At 40.6% G+C, this 25,416-nt stretch overlaps 1 protein-coding gene across 1 annotated transcript; it reads left to right on the plus strand.

Moving 5' to 3' along the window:
* The first annotated feature begins 5,318 nt into the window (after window positions 1-5,318).
* On the plus strand, window positions 5,319-7,628 carry LOC136177021 (interferon-inducible GTPase 5-like). Its single transcript, XM_065947756.1, has 2 exons — window positions 5,319-6,063; window positions 6,334-7,628. The coding sequence occupies exons 1-2, from the start codon at window positions 5,505-5,507 to the stop codon at window positions 6,954-6,956; spliced, it is 1,182 nt and encodes a 393-aa protein (XP_065803828.1). The 5' UTR covers window positions 5,319-5,504; the 3' UTR covers window positions 6,957-7,628.
* The last annotated feature ends 17,788 nt before the right edge of the window (window positions 7,629-25,416 follow it).

Raw genomic sequence — 25,416 nt, forward strand, 5'->3', positions numbered from 1 at the left:
GGCTGAAAAATAATCTTGAAAAGAAAAAACAAATCAGCAATGGGTTGCACCAGCTGTGCATAAATCCAAGCATAGGTTAGTTCCCACTGGAGATTATATCCCTCAGAAATGATTGTGAAGCGTTTTAAAGCCTTGTGCTGTAGTTGATGATTTGACCACTAGATGTCACCGTTGTTTCTTTACACCAGCTGTACATTAAGAATGTAGTTTTTAGTTATAACCTGATCATCCTGCCTTGTCATATTTTGCAGAACTGTTTTGTTGCTCTTTATCCATTAACAGAAGTTACTCTCAGCTGTTTGTCTGTTTTAAAGACAACAAGGCTTGAGAGACAAACACACTGCATTAAGATAAAAGCTTTCCACTGACTGCTCACATGAAGTTAAAACTTCATCTCTGAAACAATATTTTGGTTAGTTTAGATGTGACAATATATTCGTTACAATGAACCTTACATCCCTGTGGGGTAGACAAACACTGACATGACTGAAGCTGCAAATCAACAAGTTTCTGAAATGACTATTTTTATTACATGTTGAATTCTTTGGTTAACTACACTGAACTATGAAGAATATTAAATTAAGAATGAAGTCTAGGTACTTGACCTGTTAAAGCTGGCAGAAACAGATGAATAGGAACAGAGGAGTGTGTGTGTGTCTCTAAATGACCTCTTCTCACCTGTTTCGTGTTGCAGTAAAAAACTTCACTACATGTCTGAGCATTTGACATTTGGGGTTGTCTCGACTGTAGGAAATATAACAGCAACTACTTTCAGCATTCCCCTCCAAATCTAGTATAAAGTGAAATGTTTAGACAGTGTAGGCTATACTTTACTTTGACCTCTTTAGTGCAAACTGGAAACATGACAGTGAGGTGACCGTTCTATACCTATTACTCTTTACATAGTTGCAGATAAAGATTATGAGAGGAGAGTATTAGGGCCACTGAAACATTTTTTGGGGGGGTCCGTTTTATTTATTTTTTATTTTTTTAAGTCTGACTGAGAAAAAAAGTCAGAATCCTGAGATTAAAGTCCAAACCCTAACATTTATTTTTCCGTGGCCCTACTCCTCTTCCGTACAAATAACACAAACCTGTTCCCTGTCAAAGTTTTGTGTTTGTTAATTTGCTGTTTGTGCTTGGAGAAGTAATTTCATAATTATCATTTGTGTCAAATGATTGATTTCTAAGGTAGTAGTTGCACTCAGAGGACTTTGGTGGGAACAAAAGCGCACCAAATCGAATTCCGTGATAATGTTGCATTGATATAGACTTGGCCGTCCCAATTTTTTATTTTTAATGCTGTTTATTATCATTCATTATTCATTGTTGTTTGTGTTGATTGATTCTGTTCACTGTTTTTTTTTTATGTGAGATTTTGTGGGAGAAACCAGAGCACCTGGAGTAAACCCTAACACACACAGAACATCCAATCTCATCAACACAAAGGAGGACATTCATGTGCCGCTAGCCGCTGATGCCTCATGGTGACCCGAAAAGGGAAATAGAAGAGGGGAACAGAAAGGTTGAGTAGAAAGAGAAGAAAGGGACAGGACAATGATGTCTGTTAACCATTTAGGTCTTTCTGGTCAGCAGCCTTTTGAACTCCAAGTTTTGCTTAATGTACTTGGTCTGCACAGTGGCCAATCTCCTCAAGGATTCTCGAGACTCCTTAGAATGGTACTTGTAATTCTCGGCAAGCTGGGGGCAGGACTGTCCTTTGAATGTGTTCTTTCAGTTAGTAGATGGCAAAAGGTTTACCAGCGGATTGATCCATTTGTTGGCTCTGTTAGATGGTGGCGTCTTGTTCTGTTTTAAACACTTTGTGGTGCTCTGTATATCTTCAGTGTCATATATTGACCCTGACTCTTGGGTGTCAGAAATTGAGAGACAGTGGTTCTGCTTTAGATGTACCTCACCTAGCTCTTCAATGTGAGCAGTGCCAGAGTTATGCAAAGTTTTCTCTGTACCATTTTGTGCTTGATGCTGAGACAACTCTGCACTAGCAGGAGAACACTCGGCTGAAGTTTCTCCAGCCCTGAAATTGTCTCTACAGGAAATGGATGTAGGACTTCTCAGCCTCCACCTGTCATCCCATTTGTTAAATATTTTAGTCTCCTCGTCCAATGACAGAAAGGGGTCATATTCCTCCTGCAAATAATTTTTCTTCTCTTCTTCTTGCTTCTTTATGCTGATGGTGATCTGAACATGAGCTTTTTACACTTTACCGGCATGTTATTAGCAGTAGATCTTTGCATGCACTTCTTCTCCCTTTCTTTCAGTTTCTCAAGTTTCAACCTAAACTCCTCTGCATGCAGCCTCATCATCATCTCTATATAATGCTTCTTTCTCATTTCTGCCAAGACTTATTCAGGAATTTTGTCAAGCTGATCAAACAGTCTAAACATGCGGCGCTCTATACTGGTCATTTTCTCCAAAGTGTCGAGAGTGTTAAACCGAGTATCTACTATGGTGCGATACACATCAGTCACCCTCAAACCCAGAGCTTCCAGCAAGAGATCCTGGTCATCTTTAGGTATTGAATCATGGAGCTGAACCTTGCGTTTGAGTTGGGCACCTCTTTCTTTGTATCTCTTGATTTGATCCTTTACTTCATTTAGCTCAGAGTTTAGCTTCTCGTCTTCCACATTTAATGCATTTACAGTTTTCTCTGTTTGCAGACGAAACTCCTTCAGCATTTCGTTGTTTCTGGTGACGCTCTGACACAGGACTAGGTGTAGCTTGACCAGCTGCTGGCTCTGATCCACAATCTGCTTGGGATCAGATAGCATTTTCTTTCATTTCTGCTCAAGTTCCGAGCTGTCACCATCCAGTTCAGAATTTTTGTTTTGGGCCGTGGACTGTCCAGGCATCTCCCCACCAAGGCTGCACACAAGAAGTCGATGACAATTTTTTTATACTTATCGTATTTACGCATGATTTCTTCAGTCTGTTCCAATTCATTGTTAATGGTCGCTATTTTGTCATGTAAGTCCTCACTTATCACGTTTAAATCCTCTTTTGAATTGTGCGCTCTATCAAAGTCCAAGTTGGCTTTTGCAAGTCTTTCCTCAGCTCTGTTGAGTGACTCCCTGTGACCTTTTTTAATACGATCAAGCCGCCGCTCAAGCTGTGACACATCCTGCTCCTTTGCTTCTATAGCTTTGTGAAACTTCTTAATCTCACATCTTTTTATCACCAGAGATGCCAAAATCATGGCTCTCTTCTTTTTGATAGAGAGAAATTCCTGCTCCGGTTGTCTGTTTGCCATTGTGTTTGTTATTCTATAAAACTCAATCGCACCTGACAAAATAATAGACTTTGAACTGGGATGAGGTTTGTTTCGCTCCTGTTTGTCTCTGTGGCTGTGTTAGCTATGTGTTTCTAGACGTTTGTGTGTTCTAGGACACAAATAACAGGCTGGCAGTGACATCACAACTATCTTGTGACATCACAGTCCTTTGCTGAAATACACAAAGATGCACAAACAGGATCATATGAACATGCACTAATGGAGAGGTCTCAGAGTGAGGGGGCTGCCCACAGTGAGCACTCCAGAGCAGTTTTGGGGTTTGGTGCCTTGCTCAAGGGCACCTGAACAGTTTTTAGGAAGTGGACTGGTACCTCTCCAGCTACCAGACCAATTTCCAGACTTGTTCCGGAAACTGGCGACCCTCTGATTTCCAACCCAAGTCCCTCCACACTGAGCTACTGCCGCCCTGATTTCAGGTACATTCTATTTTTTTAAGCACTTTATTAAAGTGAAAATTACACACGTACATCCTGAATTTGAACACACAAACTCTCGTATCTGCTGGGAATAAAACCAAAATGTGAGATTAGAGCTGCACAGTGTATCACAGCCTGTTAGAAGCTGAGGACAACCAGACGAACCTGAACACACACAATACAGACACACACACATGAACAAAGCTACAGAAAAACTACTACATAAACATATTTACAACACACACACTAAAACATTCAAACCTAGGTGAGAAACAGCTCACTAAACGTTCCCACACTTTGAGAAGTAGCCTACTGTCATGAGTTGGTGTGGTGAGTTTTCCTTTTTTTGCGCGGTGTCATTAAAACGTTTCACCTTAGTGAGCACGTATTATAACTTTTGTAGACACAAAAAAACAGCCAGTTGACCGCTGCTGCAATCATCAGTCACAGAAACTTCTGCATGCAACACCTCAGACACGAGGACGTCTCACCACAATCTTATGTGCTTGTTCCCTTTCCCATGGAGTGATTTCCTGTCCTCTCAATAAACCTGAGGAGAGAATCTAAGAAGTACGAAATCAAAGTGAAAGCTTTTGCCATGAAAAATAACATTTGTAAATTAGTAAAAACCTAAAACAAATTTTTTTTCAGAACTGCTGAAACATCCCCATGCTTCTGATATTATTCACCATTATTAGTGCTGTTGAAAGCTGAAGATATCACACAATAAGGGCTCCCAAAAAAACACTAGTTTTTGAACAGACAAAGCTTTGATGAAAACTAAAGATGTAGAAAAGGAGGATTTCTAGCATCAGCCACAATAAAGATTTGCGCTATTATAAACCTGCAGAAGGCATGAGAGCATGCATCTTCTACTGTTCCTGTAAATCAGCATGTTTCTTAAAAGTCAGCTGCTTTAAAAATAAGGGTGGTCCTGAACTCACAGAAAGACTTTTGATTGGTTGCTGACCAAGACTGATAAACTTTTCTCCTGTTTCTATGCTTCTTCGCGTCTGCACTTAAAGATAACAACTCGTACAGTGACCTTTTGATCTGGTGAGTATAGCATAAAATATGTGTTTAGTTAGTAATTATTTTCAATCTGCGTGTCTATGTCTGCTTTACTGTTTGTTGTTATGCATCTTTATCTGCTGCAAATGTCAGTTTGTATGTCTATTTTACTGTGTTGGTGTATCATCTGTGTTATTTCTTCAAAGCCTAACCCGGAACAAGGACTGCAAATTAGCCATGTCTAGAAGTCCTAGATACATTACATCTGTTGCACTTTAATTAGATTTAACAATGCTTACATGTAATGTCCCTGACAAATAAACAGATTAATAAATTAACACAGCACTTTGCTCATTGTGAGATGTATTTGGTGTGAGCTGGGGACAAACATTCATATTTGAAGATCATTTGTGTGTTTGATGTTATATTCATTAACAGATTGTAAAGTCTTTTTGGTCAGAGCCGTACTTAGCACTGTGATAACAGTTAAATCTTGACTTAAATCAACTCCAGCCTGCAGGGAAGATCAAGTTTCCGATTTTTTATTTTCACACAGTCCCCTTCCTGTCTTGGCAGAATTGAATCTCTGACTTTATGCAGAGAAAAGCTTCATGTGCTGCTGTACTTGACTTACTAAGTGTTTTCTACCATCATAGTTTCTTTGTGCATGATGTTTATTATTGTAGTCTTACATTCACTTTTATTTGTCAGAGGATTATAGTGACTTTATAACATCTCTTTTATTCCAGTTTTCCAGAAGCACAATGGGGAATCAATCTGGTGGTCAACAAATAGATACAAAAATTAAAGAAGCTCTGGAGAAAAATGATCAAGACTTAGCTCGTGCAAAGATTCAGAAGTATTTGGATAAGGAGCAAAATGTTCCTCTAAATATTGCTGTCACAGGAAAGACTGGCTCTGGTAAATCCTCCTTTGTTAATGCCATTAGAGGTATAGACAACAAGGATGAGAAAGCTGCTCGTACTGGTTGTGTAGAAACCACCATGGAGGTCACACCGTACCTCCATCCAAACTATCCCAATGTGATATTCTCTGATCTTCCTGGTATCGGCAGCCCCAATTTTCCTGCTGCTAAGTACCTGAAGGAGGTTGAATTTAAAAAGTTTGACTTCTTCATCATCATCTCAGCTGATCGCTTCAAAGAAAATGATCTGAAGCTGGCTAAGGAGATTCAAAAGATGGAGAAGAAGTTCTACTTTGTTCGCTCAAAGATTGATGATAACATACGTAATGAGAAAAGAAGTCAGAAAGAGTTCAATGAAGAAAGGACCCTGATACAAATCAGGAAAAACTGCATTCAGGGTAGGTGATGTATCCTTTAAGAAATAATTAAATAATAAACTGATTTACCTCAGTGCTTAGAATGTTCTTTTGACATTAATGCTGTCATTAACTTTGAGTATTATTTTCTCTCTATCTATATTTACTGTATATATATAAACATCCCAAAAAAAGTAAGGTACATTTGTTTGGTAGATTATTTCTTTGTTGTAACAATTCTTCTTGGCAATAAATCTAATTTGCTGATCTAAGAATGAACTGTCCCTGAATAACTTATTTTCCCTGACACAGGTCTTCAGGATCAAGGTCTCCAGTCTCCTCAGGTCTTCTTGGTGTCCAGCTTTGACCTGACACTGTATGATTTCCCTCTGTTAGTGGAGACACTGAAGGAAGAACTTCCTGAACTCAAGAAGGAAGCCTTTCTGCTTGCCATGCCCAATATCAGTCTGGACATGATCAAAAAAAAGAAAAAGGCTTTCCAAGCAAAGGTCAAATACTTTGCTACTCTATCTGCAGCTGTAGGAGCTGTGCCAGTTCCGGGGGTTTCTGTTGCTGTTGATACAGCCTTGCTGGTCAGTGTTGTCACAACATATGTTTTGGGGTTTGGTCTTGACATCCCATCACTGAAGAGAATGGCAAACTACTCAGGTGTTCCTTATGAGGAATTGAAGGAAGTCATCATGTCACCTCTGATAGCAACAGAATTAACTTCTCAACTTTTACTGAGGTTGTTGGTTCAATTCGGCAGTTTAGCTGCATTACTGGCAGCAGAGGAAGGGTTCAGATTCATTCCAATACTTGGAATCCCAGTATCAATGGGCCTCTCTTTTACCTTTACCTACAGCAGTCTTAACATGATCCTCGACATGCTCGCTGACGATGCAGAGAAAGTATTTACCAGGGTCTGCACTTGAACACCACAGGGTGATATTGTTAAGGAAATAGCATTCAGTACTTATTTGTGCTGTCAAAACAATGTGTACATTTTGATTTATTAATTGAAAATAAGATGTTAAAAAGAGAAAAACCACGATTAAATTAAATTAGTTTGTAAATGAAAACATTAATATGAAGAACTGACTACAGTGAAAATGTAGAAGTTAGAAATAACCAGCTAGAAAAAGAGAAATGCAGACTGAGTAAGTCTAGCTGCAGCACAATGCTTCTCACATTATTGATCTATGTGATTCATCTCATCCTTAAATGTTGTTTATATGAATCAACTTTTGACTTTCAGCTGCCCATTTTAGAGAATGTGCTTCATGTTTTTTCATTTTCTTCTTACATCCAATCCCATTTAAAACAATTTGTTTTTAAATGTCTGTATTACTGAATAACTTTTAGCATTAAATCACATTGAAACATGCCTATTGATCGTCTTCATAGTGATAATGTTATTTTTGTATAAAGGTTTATAATGCATGGAGCTTAACTATTATTTTGTTTTTAAGTGCTGTATACTAAACTGATTTATAATCCAGCTGCACATATCAGTAATCTGTTCAAATCAGGAAACATGAGTGTTGATATCAAAATGTTTCATATAACTGATGTTCTTGAGTCTTTAAATAAAATCATTAAAACAAGCTTAAGTTAGTAATTTTGAATTGTTAAGAACTTTGATTTTTTTAAATGTTTATATGAAAGATTATTTAATAGATTTGATATGAAATATGTAGTTTTTAAACCATAATACCCTCTGTTCCTCTGTCTTCACTCTCTTTAGCACTTAATGGGATGAGTGTTCACTTCCATTCAGTGGTCATAGTAATGAGTTACACACCACCTAATTCATCAAGTTATAATACATGCATTCAATTTTAATAATCAACTTGTGTGTGTTTTGAGGGGAAAAAAAATAAAGATATGGCTTTCACTTGAGAAAATAAAAATCTTCCCGGTTCTTCTGAATTAATGACATAGATATCTCATTCATCAGAAAAAATCTGTTCAGTTTTTCCGAATTAAAGGCAGGGTTGGTAATTTTGGATTAAGAGTGGTATAATGTCCCCCAACAGCACATGAAAGCATCGATTAAAATCAGCTGTGGTGGGGCGCTGATTTAGCTCGGTTGGTAGAGCAGAAGTCCCACGTACTGAGGTCACAAAGTCCTCAAAGCCTGTTTGACTCCTGACCATTACCATTTGTTGAACGTCACTCCCTTCTCTATCCTGTATTTCCAATCTCTTCTCAGCTTTCCCTGTCCAATAAAGACAAAAAGGCTGAAAAATAATCTTAAAAAGAAAAAACAAATCAGCAATGGGTTGCACCAGCTCTGCATAAATCCAAGCATAGGTTAGTTCCCACTGGAGATTACATCCCTCAGAAATGATTGTCAAGTGTTTTAAAGCCTTGTGCTGTAGTTGATGATTTGACCACTAGATGTCACCGTTGTTTCTTTACACCAGCTGTACATTAAGAATGTAGTTTTTAGTTATAACCTGATCATCCTGCCTTGTCATATTTTGCAGAACTTTTTTGTTGCTCTTTGTCCATTAACAGAAGTTACTCTCAGCTGTTTGTCTGTTTTAAAGACAACAAGGCTTGAGAGACAAACACACTGCATTAAGATAAAAGCTTTCCACTGACTGCTCACATGAAGTTAAAACTTCATCTCTGAAACAATATTTTGGTCAGTTTAGATGTGACAATATATTCATTACAATGAACCTTACATCCCTGTGGGGCAGACAAACACTGACATGACTGAAGCTGCAAATCAACAAGTTTCAACGTTAGTTGAGTGTGGAGTGAACATCCAGCTTAAAGGCAGAGTCAGGAGGTTTTTCTGGAAAAAACAGAATATACACTTAATAAAGAAATAATGTCACTCAATCATCACTTCTGGGCCTCCATCCACGTGTGGTGGAGACTGTAGTGTCTGTAGGGAAGATTTTGATGTTTTGGTTGACTCGGGATGTTTCTGGGTAGGTCGCTGGTGTGTTATCTCCAGCCAATGACAGCTCAGGTGAATTTAGGAGTGGACACGATTCAGCAATTTGGACGTGATTCAAACCGCAAAAGGGGATAAAGTTCGTTCCAAAATGATGGTGAACATTGGGAGTTGGCCTGCTTTCTGTTGGACAGGCAGGTGCCAACAAACACCGGTAGTTAGCTTGTGCTAGCGTGCGGTAGCTTACAGTGTAAGTACAAGCAGTACACACTACATCCTGCAGTGAGTGTGCACTTCTGGGGACGATCAGCCCCAAGAGGAGAGGGCTCTGTTTACAAGCTGCAGCCAAAAATGCTCCCTAAGCCCTAAGCAGACTTTTTATGAGGCCCTCTGAACCTCCAGCTCACCAGACACACAACAGCTACGGTGCTCCTACAAAATCTGTGGAAAAATAAAGGAAAAAATCAAAATATTTGCTGCTTAACAAAGTTACTACCTGACACACCCTTGTGTCTTTCAACAGGAGTAACTTTAAAGGTATTGTATGCAACATTTTAAACATTATAGCAGATATCAAATATATTGTTTCTAAAAAATAGCGTTGAGTAATGAAATCAAAAATCAAACTCCCTCTGGACTTGTTGCTTTTGGTTCTGTGTTCATACTGGACAGTGCTTCCTTCAGCTTGTTCATGTCTCTCAGAGACTCCAACATGTTTCTTTTACATGAACATCTCTTTGTCCAATGGTATCACCTTTAATATAAACATTTAAAAAATCAACGTGGTTCTTAACAAGTCAAAATAATTAACTTAAAGGGGCTTTAAAAGGTAACTTTTTACATGAATAAATCGTTTTTTGTATAAAAAAAAAAAAAAAAAAAAATCGTATACATTTTTTACCCGGGTCGTATTTTCTGTGAAAGCTCCAGGAAGTGACATTTTATGCACATTCTCAATGTCCTCCTCACTCCACTTACAGAGATCAACAGTACAAACTCATCACACCCTTCCGGTCTTCACCTCCACAGCCAGAGGCCGACTTCCACACACTTCTATCCACCCTAAGAGCTTTCAAAGGCGGACAAACTCATCACACACTCCTGCTCTCAGCCAGTGCGTGCAGAGACTGTCGTTTGTAGGATGGAGACTGAATACAGACACACAGACTCCTTCACAGACTTTCACATGTGTATGACCACTTACCTCCTCTGTAATATAAATTTCCAGTTTTTCACAGCCGATGATGATGATGATGATGATGATGATGCTTGTTTGTGTACGTACCAAGGGGCAACCTCCGGTCTTGAAAAATGAAGCCTATGCGGAAGTACAAAAAACTGCAGTTCCTCGAGGTTCCGCTCGAGGCTGGCTGCAGAAGCGCCGGAAGTGCCATAGGCCCACAGCCAAAAAAAGCCCGTTTTTACCACAGGAATCACCATGTTTACAGCCTGGTTCAAAAAACGAGATATATCTGAGAAGTTGACGGCCCCTTCTCCTCACACTGTGGGGGGGTGAATTTTTTTATAACTCATCGGATTGTTTTTTATTAAGAAAAACGACTATGCCCATATTAGGATTGTGACAGTTTGATTGACAGCTCTGCGCGCCGCATCTGTCTGACGCGTCCATGGTCGCGTCAGGAGCAGGAGCTAGGTACTCAACACTAGCTTAATTCGGCTTCATCCCGTTCCCGACCTTGAACCGTTAGCTTTCTTCATCTTTTTTTCTTCGTTTGGAGTGTTTGTTTAGCAAATATCTAACAACGAATATGTCTTGCTGTGCGGTTAATTGTAGTAACAGACCATCCAAGAAGTCGATTCTGCAGTTTTTTCGGTGAGTAATATAGTAGTGTTATATATTTATTGAATACTCTGTCAGGTGTCTGTCTATTTTTGCGGGGCTAGCTTGTTTAGCATTAGCTTGTAAACCAGCCGGCTAACTGTACAATTGGCCTCAGTGTAGCCCATTATTTACGGTCAATGGTTTAGCCGATCTCCCATTCATGCCAAAGATGCTAAAGTTAACATCTCTAGCCAGCATTATTTAATTGGGGAAAAAAGTAATTCCAAAGAGTTAGAAATTTTAGTTGTTAAGATGTTGAAAAGAATGACTTTGTGTGAAGCTAAAGGTTCACCTCGGTGGTTAACCACAGACTTTGAATATGATTACCTGACGTTATGATGAATGCTATACTCAACATAAATGTCGAAATTTATAAATAAACTTTGGATATTAATTCTGCGTTCGTACTTTCCAATAATAATGTAATATGTCATTGTTAATTTTGAGATTATTTTTTTGGTTGATGTTCATTTCGACAGCCCACAAACTGAAAATTATATTTTCTGTCATGATTTTTATAACATAAACATGCGATAACAAGAACAACTCGACGGGTAGAGATCAGCTATATATTGAAGCTGTGCCAAGTGTGCCATTACGCACAGAGGTAGAGAGATATGAAACATAAACTTCAATCAATAATCAGTTCAATGCCAGAGGCTCTAAATATTTTTGACTTTTTTGTCTCCTCTTGCCGCGACGGAACAGCACTCTCGGTGCTCCTACAAATGAAGCGTTCTTAATCGATATGGATGCTCTTACAAAGAATATAGCAGTAGTAATATATATATATATATATATAAATAACATACAGAATGAAAATTACATATACAGTAAAGCAATATGTACAATAAATAGTTTTAAGAATACAGCCATGTTGATGTATGTGAATAAGATAGACTGACATATGTGTTAACACATTTTGCCTGTAAATAGTTTTCCTCTAGGTGATTCAGATAGGCTGGAGCAGTGGATGCTCAACCTGAGAAGACAGAACTGGACTCCCAACAAGGCTTCTCGTCTATGCAGTGAACACTTTGAAAGCTGTCACATTGGCACTGATTCCAGGGTATGGAGATATTTTAAATATTATTATTAACAAAGAAATGTATTGATTTAAACTGATGAAGTACTATCCACAATAAACTGCTTAATTGCACAGTGTAAGTGCAACACAGATGAATACAGTAAATTAACACAAAATGGATTTAATGGATAACTGCTATTTTCTGTCTAACTAATTTTTTCCCTTTTCTTTTTACTTTTTAATAGGGGAGGAAATGTCTAAAGAACACTGCTGTGCCTACCATTTTCCACTTCCCAGAGGAAGAAGTGCCAGGAGGAAAATGCTTGGTGGTAAGTGCAAATAAGGTAAGTGACAATGGCATGGTTGTTCTGAGTAGCGGTGAGGAGGTTTCAGATGTAGGTTATGTTAGCAGTGCCGTAAATCTCATTGCTGATCACAGCAATGTCATGATGGAAGACACACCCCAAGAAGCCTTTGTTGCTCAAGATGTCATTCATGATGACATTACGCTGACAGTGAATGCAGGGGAAGATGTTGGTCTAGGTAGCAGCAATCAACCCATACATCAGAGTAAAAATTGGACAGCATTAGATCACTGTTACATTAGGCCAAAACAGCTAAGTTTTGATCTGATGGCCGTATCTCAGGGTGATCACTCTTACGGTGTTTCTCATTCTCCAAGAACACTGAAGAGGATGGCTTCTGCTACAGAGATAAAGCTCTGTGCAGCTCGAAAAAAGCTGAGGTTGAAAGTCCAGCACACAAGAAGATTGAAGGCAAAAGTTTCTTCAATGAAAGGTTTAGTCAAAGTGCTTCAGAAGAAACTTCTAATTTCATCGGAATGTGCCTCTCTTCTTTCTGATCTCGAAGATGTTCCAAGAGAGATCTTTCAAAGACTAAAAAAGAAGAAGTCTGTGTTTTCAGAGAATCTGAAACAATTCGCCACAACACTGCACTTCTACTCTCCGAAAGCCTATGACTATGTCAGAGAGAAATTTCTTTTGGCTTTGCCTCATCCACAAACCATAAGAAAGTGGTATAGTAGCATCACTGCAGATCCTGGATTTACTGTTGCTTCTTTCACAGCTTTAAAAAGTCATGTTGCTGATCAGAAAGGATTAGGTAAGGACATAGTTTGCTCATTGATGATGGATGAAATGTACATTCATAAGCAGACTGAGTTTGGGGGGGACCAAATTCACGGCTATGTTGACAACGGAGCTGGTGAAATTGAAAACGTAATTGCAACACAAGCATTGGTCCTCATGGTTGTTGCAGTTAATGCGTCTTGGAAGATCCCCATTGCTTACTTCCTCATCAACAGCATGACCGGACAAGAGAGAGCAAACATTGTCCGAGAGAGCCTAGTTAGGCTTTATGAAATCGGTGTTAGGGTTGTCTCATTGACATGTGATGGACCATCTCAAAACTTTGCAATGGTCAAAGAGCTTGGTGCCAAGTTGGACCTCGTGGACATGAAACCCTTCTTTTTCCATCCTGAAGATCTTACACAAAAAGTCCATGTTCTCTTGGATCCATGTCACATGCTCAAGCTTCTTCGGAATGTCTTTTCAACAGTCGAGGTTCTGGTGAGAGAAGATGGCCAGCAGATAAGATGGCAGTACATCAAGGAGCTCAACAAGCTTCAGGAGAAGGAGGGTTTGTGCCTTGGCAACAAACTGAAGATGGCACATATTCAGTGGCGCAATCAAAAAATGAAGGTACATCTTGCAGCCCAACTCTTCAGCAGCAGTGTGGCTGATGCCATTGAGTATTGTGAGAGGGGTCTTAAATATCCCCAGTTCTTTGGATATTCAGCCACTGTTCAATTCTTGCGCACCATTGATGCTGCTTTTGATGTCCTTAACAGCAGGAACCCACTTGGAAAGGGATTTAAAGCCCCCCTGAAGCCAGCAAACAAACACCATGCCAAGGCCATTTTAGATGAAGCAGAGTCACTCCTTTGTGGGCTCAGAATGACAGGAAGAGACAACACACTTGTACATGTGCACTCTACACAGAAGAGAACTGCCATTTATGGTTTCATTGCTTGTGCAAGAAGTGTGATGGGCATCTATGAAGATCTGGTAGAGCAGCCAGCAGCCCCATGCCGATACCTTCTGACATACAAACTCAGCCAGGACCACTTGGAGCTGTTCTTCTCTGCAATCAGAGCACGTGGCGGATTTAACAACAACCCCAATGTGAGGCAGTTTAGAGGAGCTTATAAGTGCCTCCTTGTAAGGCATCAGGTAAAAAGAGGCACAGGTAACTGTCTCCTTCGTGACAACACAACCATCCTTGATTCAACACCCGCGACTGTGAATGTTGCGCGCAGGTTGGATGTGAAGCCAGTTGAAGTGCTTGTGCCTGAGGATGACAGTCTGTCTGACCTTCCAGACGTTGACAGTCTATCTGAGTACAAAGACGCAGCAATTTCTTACATCACAGGCTTCATCGTCAAGAAGATGAAACAGAAGATAACATGCATGGCTTGCTCACAAGCACTGACCTCAGATGACTCAGTTCACCATTTCATTACTTTGAAGAACAGAGGTGGCCTCCAGAAACCATCACCGGACATCACTGCAGTTTGCCAAGCTACTGAAAGACGCTTTCAGAGGCTTCTAAAAATCAATGAGGGCAAGCCTCCACTGGGAAGAGGAACAACTGCAGCAATTGTCACCCAGGTTCTTGCAGATTGTTCAGAGAAGAATCTCTTTCCCCAGCTGCACAGCCACATGTTTGACATGTGTGTTGAAGCCAACCATGTCCATGTTTTGGTAAGGATGGCTAGTGCATGGTACTGCAAAGTTCGACTGAACCACATAGCAAGAAGAGAGGCAGAAAAAATAAAGGAAGGTAAAGTGGTTCGCAGAAAGCTTACTAAATTAATCCATTTTTATGGAGATTAAATAAAAGGTGTTTGGTCACTTCTGTGTGTGGTTAAAGTACATAAGTTAATATATATTTTGATATTGTACATATGTGTATATATTTATATGTATGTTTCTATTACTGTACAGTATGTTCTTCTACCTGCTTCTCTTTGTTTATATGTGCATATTTGTATGTGTATATATTTTTATGTATGTTTCTATATCTGTACAGTATGTTCTTCTACCTGCATCTCTTTATGTCTATATATATATGTATATTTGTGTATATGGTTCTCTAATTGTACAACAAATTCTATTTCCTGCATATCAGAATGTGGCCAACTCCTTTTTGATGTTTTTCTTGCAACATGGGAAATGGTAAGTATAATAATGCTATAGAACAACATTGAAACTGTTACTTGGAGCCTGCATGAACGGGGCACAAGTAACTTTCAATGTCTGCCGTTTAGAAAGTGCACATGTTGTCACAAGTGAGCAGAAATCTTGAATGTACAGAGCTGGAATTAAAACAATAATTGAACTTAGAGCCTGCATGTACGGGGCCTTAGTTCTTAGTGAAAAGACTTTCTTTCTTTTTTCTCAGAAAAACCCACCGATTACATAGATGATTATCAGTTGGAGTCTGCATGAACGGGGCCCAACTTTTCTATTAAAAATCTACTGGGATGCTACTTCAAGACATAATGAAAATAGAATTCTCAAAACTGTACATAGAGCCTTTAAAGAGAAACCTCACCTCACCACTACTTAAAGCCAATGTCAGATAAAAACTGAACACATGAATGACTGGTCAATGTCTTTTAGAGTCTGCATGAACGGGACCTAAGATGATGTTGATCTGTTAATCATTTTCAGTGTCAGATTCATTGTAGTTATTATGTACATAGTTTATGGAATTGTTTGTCCAATTAAAAGTTTACTTAAAATTTAAAATGTCTACAAAAAATACATATTATAGAATTTACGTAAAACAACAAAAAAAACTTCAAGATGTTCAAATGTACTGTATGTTCAATTTTCTGATTTGTATTATAGAGTTCACCAACACATTTTTGGATCTCCAAGTTTGATAAAAATGTTATATATTAATATTTAAGTTATGTATTTTGAATTGATTGTTAATTTTGCTGAGGGTTTTTGGAAATTGTTATTGTTACATAGTTGTTATAAGGTAGATAAACATACTTCCTGATTTATTTTGTGGTTAATTTTGTCCCCATTGCTCACCCTCGGGTTCAGTAATAGTACGTAACTTTTGCATTGTTGTTGTATTCTTGCTTTTCATTTTCACATGTCCTGTGCTGTATAGTGTCTTGTGTGTTTGTCCCGTGTTATATGTTCCTACTCTTGGCCTGCACCTTGTCGTGGTGAGTGGGCTTTCAACCAAGACAGGCCATACTGCATGTTTAAAACCAGAGTTTTAACCTCTCATTTTCTCTCTCATGTAGGATGTAGGACACCAGGGAGTTGTGTTTCAACAACCTCGCAAGTGTGACAAGCAAGGCATGGTTCAAAGGTTGAAGGTATTACTAGTTTCAACAAAAAAATTATTATGTTTTTAATGTTAGCTTTGTTGTTGTGAATTCCATGTTATATATATATATCTTCTTCCTTTAGGAATATTTATTTCTTATTCCATCGTTGTCTTGATCACTGTCACGTGAGCTGTTCAAACAGTAATCCAGACATGTCCATTTACAATCACTCCTGTTACCTCATAGCGTGGCGTACACCTTAACCTGAAGGCGACACCTGCTGGAACAATTTGTGTTTGCACTTCATAAACATGGCTCCTACAGTGGTGTTGTTTGTCATTCCCTGTCTGTTTAATCCTCATGTGTCTCTCCCCTGTCTGTGTGAGTGTGGTGGGTTCATGTTCCCAGGCGGCACCAGGTGCAGCTCGTTGGTCATCAGGATCTCTACTACAAAGACTTCCCTCTGCTTCACCTCGCCGCCAGATTGTTTCACCAGCTCGCGTGGTATTGTACTCTCTTGGCTTCTCTGTGATTACTAGTTCTCGTTGTGATAGCTTGTGTAGCTAACCCCGTTTTTCTTCTCTGCCTTGCGTCAGATCGCTGTTTGTGTTTTTTGCTTCACCTCACCTGTGCTTTTGGGACACCACTCTGGGATCACGGACACCGCCACTTGGAACCTCGCACTACCCCTCCCCTTGCACTTTTTGAGTCACATTTGGAATAAACTTTTTGTAACTTTATCCTGCCTATCTGAGTCGTGCTTTTGGGTCCAGAATTTGTACTAATCGTATCAGAAGTCTCCTACTAGTTTCCATTTCTTAACCTCTTATAACTGTAAAACATTGGTTCTTTTTGATATATTTTATAAATATAAATGATAAAACACATCATTTGTATAGTTTAGATGGGTAAACTAGACGATATTATGTGATATTGATCTAGGAAGACCACATTTCTGAATGATTTTTAAACATTTTTCTAACCACACGTAATTAATGTAATTTACTCTGGTTGAATCTTGATTTTGATTGTTTTGAATTTGTATATGGGGACTTCTTGTGGCACATATTGGAACAGAAAGAGCAGAAATCTCTCCACTTTACATTATTAGAGATAAAGGAAGGATTTTTGTATCTAAAGCAAGTAACAAAAGGGATGCTCTAAAAATTATTATAGCTCTGGTGTCAGGGACATTTAGTTGTCTTTAATTATAAAGCTAAATACTCTAACTACCCAAACAGATATTAACTGCATTACTATTTGGTAAAAAAAAAAAAGGTAAAAAGAATGAAAATGTATACTCATAAGTAGAGACAAAGGAGTGAATATACATTGAATACTTTTTTAATAAAAAATAAATAACCACCAAAATAAATAACAAGCCTGGTGCAAAAACAAATAGGGGTGATAGTTATTGTCCATCGATGGGACTGCGGGAACAGACAGGACTGCAGGAACAGACGGGGGACTGCAGGAACAGACGGGGACTGCAGGAACAGACGGGGACTGCAGGAACAGACGGGGACTGCAGGAACAGACGGGGACTGCAGGAACAGACGGGGACTGCAGGAACAGGAACTCACTCAGGCTTCAAACGTTCATATTTACATAACATGTATGGTGACAGCTATGTCCATCATGAGCCCAGGGAGCTGCAAAGAGTGGGTGGGTGGTTGGTTGGGGGGGGGGGGGGGGGGGAGGGACACAGTGTCATGGCTACAGAAGCGGATGTTTAACAAAAGTATAAAGAAACTCAACATTAGCCATGGCAGTGGGCTATGAATTTGGCATCTAAAAAAAGGTCCTAAAGGCCACTTTCAAATTCCAGTGGAGTTTCACTGTATTTGGAAGTGGTCTTTAAGGCAATGAGCAAAATTACTTAAAAATATATAATTTCCCCTAGATGTGAAATGAACTCCATCTTTCAAAAATAGCCCAGGACTGTCATGTCTAATTTGAGGGTGCTCAATCATCGCACCGCTTATGGATCCAACAAATGTAGCCATAACACTGTTGACAAACCTACAAGATTTGTCGATCTTCCCCGGATGGATGCCATGCCTCCACTGGCACCTCTGGGTGAGGGTAGACAGCATGATCTTCATGCCAGGGTGTCGTGCGTGGAGTTGCTGAAGGTCCTCCTTCATCATATTGACCAGCACGACACCACTGACATGTCCCATGCTGTTGCCCCCACAATGAATGATGAGGCCATCCGGGGGAGACCTCCCTCAGAGTGAGTTTTCAAAGAAGGGAAGGAGGCCTTTCCAGCGAAGTCCACCCCAGCCGAACCAACTCATGTTGACGTTCTTCAAGCCCAGGTTCCTTCCCTCTGTCTCTGCAGCTCTCTGGGCACCTCGACGGACACAGCTGTCACCAATAATCCACACGGTGTCTAAGGGAGAAATACAAAAATGTTCAATTAATGCCTCAGACAAGACAAAATGTACAGTTAACTACATGTGACAGCTCAGGCTGTTTTTTTTGTTATTAGCCTCATCTGCAGGAATAATATTGAACAAGGTAGCTGCAGCTCATAATAATAGATGCCAGTCTTAAAATACAATTTATTCTAATACTTACAGGTTTTGGCGGGTGAAGCTGACACTCCATCACTGGCCACAGACTCCATGACTTCAGAGGATTCTATAGAAAATAAATATCTTATGAATAATATAAAATATTTATTTTTTAGTTGTCATGTTCACCATCATCACTGCTGACATCAGTAAATATAAGACACAGACATTCCTCTTTTTGTCAGAACAGTAACATGAACTGTATGCTTTGTAATATTGATTTCTTCTGGATGTCTCACATGTTTATTTACAGTTTATGTCGAACAGTAGTTTCATCAACAACAACGAAAAGAAAAGAAAAAAAGCGCCAAATATCTTTCTTTTATGGTTTTCAAACAGACTTCTAAACTTTAAACATGTTATTACACCCAAGTAATGATTTGTAACACGATGTGAGAATTTTAATGTAAAGATTAGCCTCAAACTGTTTCTTACATTTTATGTTACAACTTTGCTAATGTTTTGTTGAGATGAGATTCAACTTTATTGTCATTACACATATACAAGTATAGAGTAACGAAATGAGGTTTGGCATCTCACCAGAAGTGCAAATAAGCAGAAAGTGCAAGAGTCTGTGCTATGTACAGTAATTGAGTGCAAGAGTCTGTACTATGTACAGTAATTCTGTGCTATGTACAGTAATTGCAAAATTTACAGACGTAGACAAAAAAAGTGAATTATTAGGTATATCTGGATGGCTGGATTAATGGGATGCAATAAATATAAATAAATGCTATAAATAAGTAATGCTACAAAATAAGTGTGTTCTTGGGATTATAATGTACAGATTAAGATGCAGTGAGCATGCTATACTAATAATATACAGATTAAGGTGCAGTGAGCATGCTATACTAATAATATACAGATTAAGATGCAGTGAGCATGCTATACTAATAATATACAGATTAAGGTGCAGTGAGCATGCTATACTAATAATATACAGATTAAGATGCAGTGAGCATGTTATACTAGTTTACAGATAATATAAAGAATATGGATATAATATGAACATACTATAATACAATAATACAGATGGATGAGAGATGTGTGTGTGTGACCAGGAGGAGTGGTGGGGGGATGATGGGTGTGAGGTGATATGGAGGGGAAAGGGGGGTCAGCAGGGTGCGGAGAGAGAGAGGGAGAGAGAGAGAGAGACAGAGTTCAGAGTTCGGGGGGTAGAGTTCAGTAGAGAAACGGTCTGCGACAGAGCAGTTTCCGTACCAGACTGAGACACTGCTGGTCAGGATGCTCTCAATCACACAGCGGTAGAAGTTCATCAGTACAGCTGAAGACAGGTGGTGTCTCTTCAGTGTCCTCAGGAAAAAGAGGCGTTGATGAGCCTTCTTAACCAGACTGGAGGTGTTAGTGGACCAGGAGAGGTCCTCTGTGATGTGGGTCCCCAGGAACTTGAAGCTGGAGACACGTTCAACAGCCATCCCGTTGATGTGAATGGGGTTGTGCGTGCTTCCTCTTTCTCTCCTGAAGTCCACGATGATCTCCTTCGTCTTGCTGGTGTTGAGGAGCAGGTTGTTGTCAGCACACCAGGCGGCCAGATGCTGTACCTCCTCCCTGTAGGCCGTGTCATCGTTGTTGCTGATGAGGCCAATCACCGCTGTATCGTCCGCAAACTTGATGATGGTGTTGGATCCATGTACAGGTCTGCAGTCGTGGGTGAAGAGGGAGTAGAGGAATGGGCTCAGCACACAGCCCTGTGGTACGCCTGTGTTGAGTGTGATGGTGGTGGAGCAGGTGTGTCCTGACCTAACATACTGGGGTCTGTTGGTCAGAAAGTCCATTATCCAGTGACGGAGGGAGGTGTTGAAGTCCAGGTCTCCGAGTTTAGTGTTTAACTTGGAGGGGATGACAGAGTTGAATGCTGAGCTAAAATCAACAAACAGCATTCGTGCGTATGTGTTGTTATTGTCCAGATGAGTGAGCACAGAGTGCAGCGCAGTGGAGACTGCATCCTCTGTACTCCTATTGCTGCGGTAGGCAAACTGGTATGAGTCCAGTGTGGGTGGGAGGCAGTTTTTCAGGTGTGCTAGGACCAGTCGCTCAAAGCACTTCATCATGATGGGTGTGAGTGCCACAGGGCGGTAGTCGTTCAGGCCTGTCGGGCTGGAGTGTTTCGGCACTGGGACAATGGAGGTGGCTTTGAAGCATGCTGGCACAGCTGCTTGGGCGAGGGACAGGTTGAAGATGTCCGTAAAAACCCCAGTGAGCTGCTCCGCACATGCTCTAAGCACGCGCCCGGGGGTGCCGTCTGGACCAGCAGCCTTTCGAGCGTTGATCCGGCTCAGTGCAGCGTGGACGTCTGTGGAGGTGAGTGAGAGGGGCTGGTTGTCTGCAGGAGGTCTGTTCGTGGTCTGTGTCTCTCTGTTGTCTCTTTCGAAACGAGCATAAAAGTGATTTAGCTCGTTCAGGAAGGAGACATCTGTGGTTATCGGGGTGGAGTTTCTGGGTTTATAGTCACTGATGGCCTGGATGCCCTGCCACATGCGTCTGGGGTCGGAGTTGGAGAAGTGTTCCTCTACCTTCAGCTTGTAGCAGTGCTTGGCCTTGATGATGCCCCTCCTCAGGTTTGCCCTGGATACGCTGTAGGCCATTGCATCATCTGATCTGAAGGCGGTGTTGCGGGCCTTCAGCAGGAGACGCACCTCCTTGTTCATCCATGGCTTCTGATTTGGGTACGTGGTGATCTGCTTCCATGTTGTAACACTGTCGATGGTGGTGTTGATATAATCCAGCACAGAAGAAGTGTAGGTGTCAATGTCTGTGTGAGAGCCCAAGGTAGCCTGCGGACAAAGTCACTGCTGTGACAAATAACCACCGGTAATAATTTTTTTAAAGTGTAGTTTTAAGACTTTAATTATATATTTGGGTTGAAGATAATTCGTTTTAACTGTGTTATAGAAAAGTTTAAGGTTAACTTACTGTTTATAGTTATGGACGAGTGGGAGAAGGACAGCAGTAGCACATAGAGCAGTTGTTAGCTATGCTGTGAACGGCTGTGAAGTAGCCTGCTAGGCTGCTAGCGTCAAGCTCGTCGGTCGCGTCGGTCGGTCGGCGAACTTTGGTCCCGCCCACAGTCCCGCCTTACTGCTGTTACTAGGTTGATCCAAAGTTAGGTTGAGACAGCAAATCCAATATGGATGCGGCCGTCGATTGGACTCATTTTCTGCCTATGTCACAGACGCGTCAGGGTTTGTCCAGTAATATTTACAGTCTATGGTACGTACAAGCACGTATGAGGAGCACGCGAGGGAGCGCGAGCAACAGGTTACCGGTGCAGTTCACCTACCGGCCATGAGGTATCTCTGCAAACGCAGTATTTTTGAAAGTTACATATAGACCCTTTAAGCTTGTTTTAATGATTTTATTTAAAGACTCAAGAACATCAGTTTAAACATGTTATAAACATTTTGATATCAACACTCATGTTTCCTGATTTGAACAGATTACTGATATGTGCAGCTGGATTATAAATCAGTTTAGTATACAGCAATTAAAAACAGCAGAGCTGTACATAAATAATAGTTAAGCTCCATGCATTATAAACCTTTATACAAAAATAACATTATCACTATGAATCACCTTCTCACCTAGGTTTGAATGTTTTAGTGTGTGTGCGTGTGTGTGTGTGTGTGTGTGTGTGTGTGTGTGTGTTAGGGCTGCTAACACCAACGATTATTTTAATAATCGATTAATCGGATAAAAAAATAACATTTTGAATTTCCATGCGTTTATTCAAAAGTTCATTGACAGTGCAAACAAAAGTGCAAAAACAACAGGTTACTGCTTGGACGTCTAAATGAGCTTTGTGAAATGGGTCCTTGAGGGAAGAGTGTAGCCAGGGTTCAAGGTGGGGATCATTGTAGTGAAGTTACAGCTTCATTTTCAACATCGTCAGAGGCCTCATGTCAGCGACGAGCATGTTGAGGATGCTATCTGTCAAGACGGGTGCTTGCTGTGGTGTACATGATGTTTTCTGCAATGACAAAGACAATTTACATCTAATCAATATGCCTTGTTGTTTTAGTTATGAATTATTGTTATGTAAAGGCAAGTAACCCAAAGACCACTTGCAGAGACAACACACGTTTTTATAATTTATTTACACTCACACAGGTACCCTAAAAACTACTTATTTACACAAATTTAATTTAGTGTCTAAATGCACTTGCATACAGTGCAGTGTATTAACTCTCACCTATTACAGAAAATTAACACTGGAAGCTTAATCATTAAATTATTAAATCATTGTAGTAAGTACATTCATTTTTAATTGTTTATTTATTTACAGCAAGCCATTATTCCTGGACCAGTAGAAATCTATCGGGGTACTTACGCATCCAGGAGAAGCAACGCCAGCTCAGAGTCGTGTTCGAGCCCCTTCGTTAAGCGTAGAGCCCTCCATCGTGGAAAAGCCATCCCAGCTCAGAGTCGAGTTCAAGCCCCTTCGTTGAGCGTAGGGCCCTCCATCGTGGAAAAGCCATCCCAGCTCAGAGTCGTGTTCGAGCCCCTTCGTTGAGTGTAGGGCTCTCCATCGTGGAAAAGCCATCCCAGCTCAGAGTCGTGTTCGAGCCCCTTCGTTGAGCGTAGGGCCCTCCATTGTGGAAAAGCCATCCCAGCTCAGAGTCGTGTTTGAGCCCCTTCGTTGAGTGTAGGGCTCTCCATCGTGGAAAAGCCAGCCCAATGTTGATTCTAGTTCTACTCCGGTCTTTGTCTGCTGCTGTTCTAGCAAAAGACCGTTATTTTTTAGGTGGGGGACCAGCCCGTGGAAGGTCTTCCGTCGTACGCTTCGCACTGGAGTCCACCATTTGTAACACTTCTTCCCTCGGTGTAGGGGTGGTCTGCGGCTGCGCTTTTATACACAAGGGGCAGGCCTAAAGGAGGGGGCGGCCGGGCCGGCTAGATAAACATTGCTTCTATATCAACAAAGCCAGTGGGACTGGAGTTTCTCACTCATTGGAAACAGTCATGACTTAGAGAGTTAGTTGTGATGTCACTGCCAGCCTGTTATTTGTGTGCTAGAACACACAAACGTCTAGAAACACATAGCTACCACAGCCACAGAGACAACAAACAGGAGTGAAACAAACCTCATCCTAGTTCAAAGTCTATTATTTTGTCAGGTGCGATTGAGTTTTATAGAATAACAAACACAATGGAGAAAGGAATTTCTCTCTATCGAAAAGAAGAGAGCCATAATTTTGGCATCTCTGGTGATAAAAATATGTGAGATTAAGAAGTTTCACAAAGCTATAGAAGCAAAGGAGCAGGATGTGTCACAGCTTGAGCAGCGGCTTGATCGTATTAAAAATCGGCACAGGGAGTCACTCAACAGAGCTGAGGAAAGACTTGCAAAAGCCAACTTGGACTTTGATAGAGCGCACAATTCAAAAGAGGATTTAAACGCGATAAGTGAGGACTTACATGACAAAATAGCGAACATTAACAATGAATTGGAACAGACTGAAGAAATCATGCGTAAATATGATAAGTACAAAAAAATTGTAATCAATTTCTTGACTCAGTCCAAGGCTATGTGCAGCCTTGGTGGGGAGATGCCTGGACAGTCCATGGCCAAAAAAAAAAATTCTGAACTGGATGGTGACAGCTAGGAACTTGACCAGAAATGAAAGAAAATGCTATCTGATCCCAAGCAGATTGTGGATCAGAGCCAGCAGCTGGTCAAGCTACACCTAGTCCTGTGTCAGAGCGTCACCAGAAACAACGAAATGCTGAAGGAGTTTCGTCTGCAAACAGAGAAAACTGTAAATGCATTTAATGTGGAAGAAGAGAAGCTAAACTCTGAGCTAAATGAAGTAAAGGATCAAATCAAGAGATATAAAGAAAGAGGTGCCCAACTCAAACGCAAGGTTCATCTCCATGATTCAATACCTAAAGATGACCAGGATCTCTTGCTGGAAGCTCTGGGTTTGAGGGTGACTGATGTGTATCGCACCATAGTAGATACTCGGTTTAACACTCTCGACACTTTGGAGAAAATGACCAGTATAGAGCGCCGTATGTTTAGACTGTTTGATCAGCTTGACAAAATTCCTGAATAAGTCTTGGCAGAAATGAGAAAGAAGCATTATATAGAGAACATGAGGAGACCTCACAAGTGCTTTTACCCCAGCTTCCATCCCTCTTGCCAGGGCATTAGTGGCCATTGCCAGACCAGACTGACCAGCTGTCTGGTGTGCGCGAAAATGGCCCGAGTGTCGCGCCTCAGCGCTCGTGCCACAGAGGACACCTCCTGCTTGTCTGAATGACTTAATCAGAAAATGGTCAAAAAGAAAAAGTTGATAAAGGAATTTTGGGATTCTATTTGGATTTAAAGGAGGGCTCTGAATAGACACGACTCAAGACTCAATCTTCCAACACCCCTTGCCACCAGCAGTCTTACCGTGAGATGTGTTCAATTGAGCTCCGTCGGCTGGTCCCGCGTTTCAGTCTCTGGCAAGCGGTTCTTTTCAGGCCCAGAGAGGTCCACAGGCCAGATTAGATGCCTTAACAACTTGGTCGGAGTATGCAGCTGGGATGGAGATTGTACGTCGATTCAGCTGTCGTCTCAGAAGCTCCAAGAGGATCCTACAGGAAAAATATTAAAGAGCCTTTTGATACGTCGATTTCCAATTCAGATTAACC

The sequence above is a fragment of the Labrus bergylta genome, chromosome 18 (assembly GCF_963930695.1).
Source record: "Labrus bergylta chromosome 18, fLabBer1.1, whole genome shotgun sequence".
Taxonomy (NCBI): Eukaryota; Metazoa; Chordata; class Actinopteri; order Labriformes; family Labridae; genus Labrus; species Labrus bergylta.

Excerpts from the sequence above, each read along its gene's own strand:
- LOC136177021 (XM_065947756.1), top strand. The coding sequence starts at position 5,505 with ATGGGGAATCAATCTGGTGGTCAACAAATAGATACAAAAATTAAAGAA. Across the intron at positions 6,064-6,333 it reads CAGGAAAAACTGCATTCAGG|GTCTTCAGGATCAAGGTCTC; the intron begins GTAGGTGATGTA and ends TCCCTGACACAG.